The sequence below is a fragment of the Castanea sativa genome, chromosome 1 (assembly GCF_040712315.1).
Source record: "Castanea sativa cultivar Marrone di Chiusa Pesio chromosome 1, ASM4071231v1".
Taxonomy (NCBI): Eukaryota; Viridiplantae; Streptophyta; class Magnoliopsida; order Fagales; family Fagaceae; genus Castanea; species Castanea sativa.
Genome location: NC_134013.1, coordinates 48,279,736 through 48,286,949, shown reverse-complemented (window position 1 = coordinate 48,286,949; position 7,214 = coordinate 48,279,736). Strand labels below are relative to the sequence as shown.

General features: G+C 40.6%; 1 protein-coding gene across 1 annotated transcript; it reads left to right on the top strand.

The window, feature by feature from the left end:
- The first annotated feature begins 4,773 nt into the window (after positions 1-4,773).
- LOC142628681 (putative mitochondrial protein AtMg00860) lies at positions 4,774-5,253 on the top strand. Its single transcript, XM_075802728.1, has one exon. It carries the CDS (start codon positions 4,774-4,776, stop codon positions 5,251-5,253), a length of 480 nt encoding a protein of 159 aa, XP_075658843.1.
- The last annotated feature ends 1,961 nt before the right edge of the window (positions 5,254-7,214 follow it).

Below are 7,214 nucleotides of genomic sequence, written 5' to 3'. Positions count from 1 at the left end.
TTTTTTGAGAAAGTACTATGGAGAAGTTAGTTTCAAGTAGGTGTCAATTTTTTATTATTTTCTCCAACAAGTTGGATTCCATTTTTTTATTATTTTTTCCTACTAGTTAACGATAGAACTTAGAAGTGGTTTCGTTGTTAAGGATTTACTTGTTTACAGTGGTGTGGCTATTATGATTCCTTGTTTATTATTGTTTAGCGGCTTGGTTTTTTTTTTAGCTTAAAATCTAAAGAAAAGATTGATATGGTGGATTCCAGTTTGGGTCAGATGAGACATCACATTTTCTGGTTATAACATTTTAAGATCATACCCTCGTAGATACCAAAACATCTGCCAAGCACATTCACAAGTGTTGGGCCCTCCAATCAACTGCAAAATCATCATCACCGTTGTCCTCACTGGATGATTCTTCATGGTTGGACTCCTTGGCAACACCATCAGAAGCTTTTCTACGTTTGACAGACCTAGCAACCTGCAGTTCCAATTTCTTCTTCTTCTTCAACATGTTAACTGAGAGCATGTTTGTTTGGATAAAGCAAATTAATGAAAAGAACACAATAAAATTTTAAAGGAGCAAGTACTTTTTAGTATCTGAATTCCTAACAATTTCTCATAAAAAAAAATCAAGTTCAGCGATAGCCATGATTAGATCATTTGAATTTCTTGCAAATAGATTTGTACTTATTATGTCTCTTAACTTATCTAGTACCATTTGAATTTCTTGCAAATAGATTTGTACTGAAGTTTCTGCCCACACCAAAATGATATTATGCTCTACGGATAGAAAGAAAAAGGAATAAAAAAAAAGGTATGGAAAGAATTTAATAAGGAGAGAGAGAGAAAAATTGTAGTATTAATTAGGTAATGAGGGGAAAAGGAATAGCATTTAAGGATTTTTTTTTTCAACCATTAGATCTTATAAAAATCTACGGTGTAAAAAAGGTGTAACTTTTGTAAAGTTACACCAGGTGTAACTTGAACCTATCTCATATATATTTGAAAAACTCCAAGTTTTTAAAAGTTTAAGTAACACTAGAAGAAGGTGGCAAAAAGTCAAACACTTATATTTGGTTAAGTGCAAAACACACCTTTCAAATTTTGGGTTTCTTTTTTAAATAAATTTTTTCTCTTAGTATTTCAAAATTTTGAGCCGCTCTCTTATCGTTAGGGGGTCATTTTGATTGGCCACCTCTCTATCCATTTTTTGTTGGTGGTTTGATAAGTGCCATATTAGCTTGTTACCTATTACTAATTGGTCTAAGAGCACAACTTAGGTACAGTATATATGTGATGTTCCTTAAATTCCTCTCTTAAAATCCTACCATGTGACCTTTTTTTTTTCATGAATGGAAGTGTATTTTTTAAGTTAAGTAGCCACATAACAGAATCTTTAGAGGGGAACTTAAGAAACAGCACCTAAGGTATTGTACATAAGTTTTATCCTTGGTCCAATGAAATGATGCCGTATAAACCATGTAATTAAATAAATCATAAAAAAAAAATTATTTTCCTTTCTTTTCTTTTTAATATTTTGTTGGATAAACATAATGAACAATTGTTCTTTCTCAAAATCTTTTCCACAATCTATTATCAATCATCCATAGTTTTCTAAAGATTCAGAACCAATTTTTTTTTTTTTTTTGAATCTCATATCAAGAATTTTGACAAAACCAAAAAAAACAACAACAAAAATTACAAAACCTAAAAAAATTTCTCTTCTTTATTTTCAAATTTGGGTTTGGTTTGATATATATATATGATGGAGGTATTTCTGACCTTGTGCCCAGATACATCATACATAGACACTAGCAACACCTTTAGGTCCATCAGTCACACCTTAGCAAACGAAGGATCCAAAGTCATGCGAAGAGACGAGACCACGTCATAAAACTGATGAACGAAAATCCCGATGGATGAAGGAGAGACCGACAGGGCAAGCAAAAGCCTGACGGAGCGAGCATGAAGCTGACGGGTCCAATAGAGTCTTGGTCCCCACAAAAATCCATATAAGGGAATATTTTGCGTTTCACGCAAATTGAATCTGATACAAGGTTGTATCTCCCTCATATGGAAAGACAACCTGCAATCTCGGAAACCCTAAGTACCAAATCTTCTCCATAAGGAAAGATCCCCACGCTTGAGGGATCTTGTCTTGCCACTAAACTGCTATATAAGCACGAGACCTCCACTTTTCTCAGGTACACAGAAAACCCCTAACTCTCTCACTATAGAGTTCTTAGAGATTTCTCATTCTCTAACTTGACCTTCGGAGGGATCTTGGTTGGTACCACACCAGTGCCTTCTAGTTGGTCCATTTGTTCTTATTCCACAGGTACCTATTGGAGTGCATTAGAGCCTACAACTCACTGATGATTTCAGCACATCATCATTTAATGCCGTCTGTGGGAACTCAACAATTCTAAGACAAAAGAGTTGCATGGTCCAGACACGTTCAATGGCTACCATCAACCAGGAAATAGGGGATCCACCTAACGCCCTGGAAAGAAGAGTGCAAACCCTGGCTGCAGCGGTAGAGTGACTCACCCAGCTTAACCAGGAGTTGGAACAACAACTAAACCAAAGGAATAAGCGACGCCAGGAGGACCCACGCGATGATTAAGAAGCCGACAAACAAACTGGTAGTCACCTACCTACCGAGGGTAGGCAAGAAAAGGAAAACCAGGAGGAAAGCAACATCCCTAGCAGAAGGGACGGTCTGGAAGACACTAGCCTCCCCTCTGAAATAGAGGTTAGTGTGATGCGCATGGCTAGGATATGCAGATGATGAAGGAGAAGATGGACATGATGATGAATGCCATAAGGGGACAAGTATCTACAAACTTGGATGAGCTGGTCCATCGGAGCAACTCCCCATCCACTGCCGAGGTAACATCCTTCCCCCTCCCAGCAAAGTTTCGGATGCCACAAGTGGAAACATATGACGGGTTAAGGGATCCACTCGACCACCTAGAGTCATTCAAACCCTCAAGCACTTGCAAGGGGCTCCGGATGAAATTATGTGTAGGGCCTTCCCTACCATGCTAAAAGGGCCCGCGAGGATGTGGTTTAGCAAGCTTATCCCAAACACAGTCTCCACCTTCAAAAAGTTAAGTGGCCACTTTGTCACACATTTCATCAGAGGACAGAGACACAAACAATCCTCCACGGCCATACTAAACATTAAGCAACGGGAAGACAAAAGCCTGAGGTCATATATGACCCATTTCAACAATGAAGCATTCTTGATTGATATAGCTAACGACAAAGTCCTTGTCACCACCTTCACTAATGGGTTAAAGTGAAGAGAGTTTCTCTTCTCCATCTACAAGAACGACCCAAAAACAATGGCTGAAGAGCTATACAAAGCCACAAAATATATGAATGCCGAAGACACCATGATAGCCCAGGGAGATGGGCCAAGAAAGAGAGAAAGACAGGGTGACCCTCGCCCGGATTGAGGAAGGAAGTCGGTTTGGAGAATGATAGAAGGGACGACAGGAGATCAAGGCCCCCATTCGGAAGAACAAATTTCACGCCTATGAACACCTCGCTGGAACAAGTCCTCATGTAGATAAGAGACGATGCAGCGCTAACTTGGCCAAACAAGCTAAAGGGCTACCCGAACTAAAGACCCAGGAACAAATACTGTCATTTCCACCGAGACCAAGACACTTCTGAGTGCTACGACCACAAGCAGTAGATCAAGGCCCTCATCAAACAAGGGAAGTTACTGCAGTTCGCCAGGAATGGAGAAGACTCGCCGAGGGACCCCGAGCCCAACCGACGAGCTGAGGAAAGACCCAGAGCCCTACTCGAGGAAATAAGGGTGATAGTAGGAGGGAGCACCATGGTAGGATCATCTAAAAAGACAAGGAAGACATACCTACGCTGCTTAGTGCAAAGCGTATAGATCTCTGGACGGCCTCTTAAGGCAACTAGACCTGACAACCCTACCATTAGCTTCATAGATGAAGTTGCTAGGAAATTACACCACCCTCATGACAATGCCATCGTCATCAGCTTGTCCATCGTAGATTTCAATACCCGAAAGGTGCAAGTAGAACGGAAGCTTGGCAAACATCCTCTGCTATCCTACATTCCAACAGATGAGGGTTGACTGAAAGCGTCTCCTACCCTCAGACACACCGTTGGTAGGATTTGGTGGTACAAAAGTCTTCCCCGTAGGGACTATTACCTTACCAGTTACCATCGGAACGTACCTTCAACAACTCACTAGGGAGGTCAATTTCCTCGTCCTTGATTGCTCCTTTGCCTACAACGCCATCATTGGTCGACCCACACTTAATGCATGGTGGGTGGTTACATCCACATACCACCTGCTAGTAAAGTTCCTGACAGAGTTCGGGATAGGAGAAGTGCGAGGAGATCATTAGGGAAGTCTACTACCCCGAAAGGCTGGCCAACATGGTCATGGTAAAAAAAGCAAACAGAAAGTGGAGAATGTGCATGGACTTCACCGACCCGAACAAAGCGTGCCCGAAGAATAGCTATCCCCTTCCACGTATCGACCTCCTCGTGGACTCTACAGCTGGTCATTAGTTATTACGTTCCACGGACGCCTATTCCGGGTACAATTAGATCAGGTTGGATGAAGCGGACCAAGAGAAGACCTCATTTTTCATAAGCCAAGGACTCTTCTACTACAAATTCATGCCATTTAGTCTAAAGAATGTAGAGGCGACGTACCAAAGGCTTTTGAACAAGATGTTCACCCGATAGATAGGGCAAAACGTGGAAGTATACGTAGACGACATGCTCGTAAAAAGCGTGAAGGAGGCTAGCCACTTATACGACCTTTGCAAAACATTCAATACCATTCGCCTCCACGACATGAAGCTCAATCCCCACAAGTGTGTATTTGGTGTAGCTTCAGGAAAATTCTTGGGCTTTATGGTGTTGCAGTGTGGTGTAGAGGCCAATCCCAACAAGGTTTGGGCGATAGTGGAGATGGCCCCTCCAAAGAATGTTAAGGAGGTGCAAAGCCTGAACAATAGGACTGCAACCTTTAACAGGTTCGTCTCCAAAGCAATGGATAAGTGTTTTCCTTTCTTCAAGGTGCTACAGAAAGCTTCCGAGTGGATCGACGAGTGCCAGAAGGCTTTCGAAGAGCTGAAGACCTTCCTCACATCTCCCCCACTACTCAGCCCATCCAAATCTGGTGAAGAGCTCTCCCTTTACTTAGTCGTATCCCAGACGACCGTCAGTTCCACTCTGGTGCTGAAGGAAGACTGAGTACAGTTGCCCGTCTACTACACTAGCCGAGCACTGCAAGGAGCGGAGGGACGATACCCCCAATGGGATGTTGGAAAAATACATGTTTGTATCATATACAAAACATACGTAGCAAAAAATTAAAGGATCTACTTCATTTGCAATTGATAACATGTGCTATGTAAGTTTTAGAATTTGAGAACAAGAAAGCGTACCTTGGTATGGTGAAATTCAAAACAATCTGAATAGAAGTACTTGGGAAGACTCTCAATCTTCACTCCAATTCCACTTGATACCCAAGATGCATGGTCTCTCAATCAGTTTCCAATGAGAGAATAGGAGAGTATCCAACACTCACATACAAACCATTTCATTCCTTGTGTGTTCTTAATGAAAAACACTCACGAAAAGACTTGTGAAAACCCTTAATCAAATTCTGTATATTTTTCTCCTTATATATATATAACTGATTATCTAATTGGGCTAGCCTTTTGGGCTATTCCAATTAGGCTCTTGTGTGTGGCTTGGAGTGGGACCAAAAGGGACCAATAAGACACTAGCTCCAATGGGACTTGGGCTTCTCTGTCAACTCTTAACAAGTCCAAAGTTACCATTAACTATATTTAATACCACTATATAAATATAGTTGTACTCTAAGTCTTATCTATAAATTATATCCTAAGACTTTATTATACATGCAACTCCTTCATAAAATATTCGTAGTAATACAAAGTCATGAAAGTAGACTGCCACTTTGAAGATTACTACATCTTAATCCTTGAGTACTCAGTTTAATCCTTTAAGTTATTCATTATATATTTATGAAATCCAATTCCATAAATATATACTTTAGTAACTCCTTACTAAAGCGGCTAGGCCCAACTCTTTGAATAACCAAACCCATTAAACTTATCTCAAGGGAATATTTTGTATCTCCGGTAAAAGACTACGAATTCCATCTTGAGAATATATGTTCCATCAACACTAAATGTGGCTGCCCAACATACTGAGGTTTTGACCGTGACTAATAGATCTCACTCCTGATATATCAAAGCAACTTACATCTCATGATCAGGTCCATTATTCTCTTAGGATTAAGAGTTCATGTAAATAGAAGTCGTGAGTTTATTATTCATTTGACAATTGTAAGGAGAATAATAAATCGCACAGCGGTCCAGTTCAATATGCCTTAACTCTTAAAACATATCAACATACCAACTAGAAATCTCCATTTCCATGATCAAGACAAATCATCTTAGTTGATATATTATAGTTTTTGCAGATGAAACGCCCAATTTCATCACCGACTACGAACTACATTTTGAGTTTACAAGGAACTTGTGATTTACATCTTCTGTGACTAAATCACATAAATCACATACAATGCATCTCATGGACTAAGATAATGTCCCATTAGTTTATTTATAAATAGTCTCATATAATTAAACAATTTAATTATTTATGACATGCTAATAAATTGGATTTTAGGGCATAAACCCCAACATGGGAAAGCTGGCCTTTGCGCTGATCACAGCTGCACGAAAACTTAGGCCGTACTTCCAAACGCATACCATAGTGGTCCAAACTAACAAGCCGCTATAGAAGACGATGAATAACCCGGAGGCGGTCGGACAACTGGTCTTATGGGCAATAGAGCTTGGCGAGTTCGACGTCTAATACCGACCCCAAGCTGTAATCAAAGCATAGGCGCTAGCTGATTTTGTTACAAAGTTCACGATAGGAGGGGTTGAAGAAGAAGAACCGACAACATGGATGGTATGGATAGACAGATCGTTTAATCAATGGGCAGGTGGAGCTAGGGTCCTGTTACGAACACCAGAAGGAGATATAGTAAGGTGTGCAGTCCACCTCCAATTCTCAACAACCAACAATGAGGTAGAATACGAAGCGGTCCTCTCAAGTATCGGCTTGGCTAAAGCAGCAGGAGCCACATTAGCAATCGTGCATTGCGACTCGTAGGT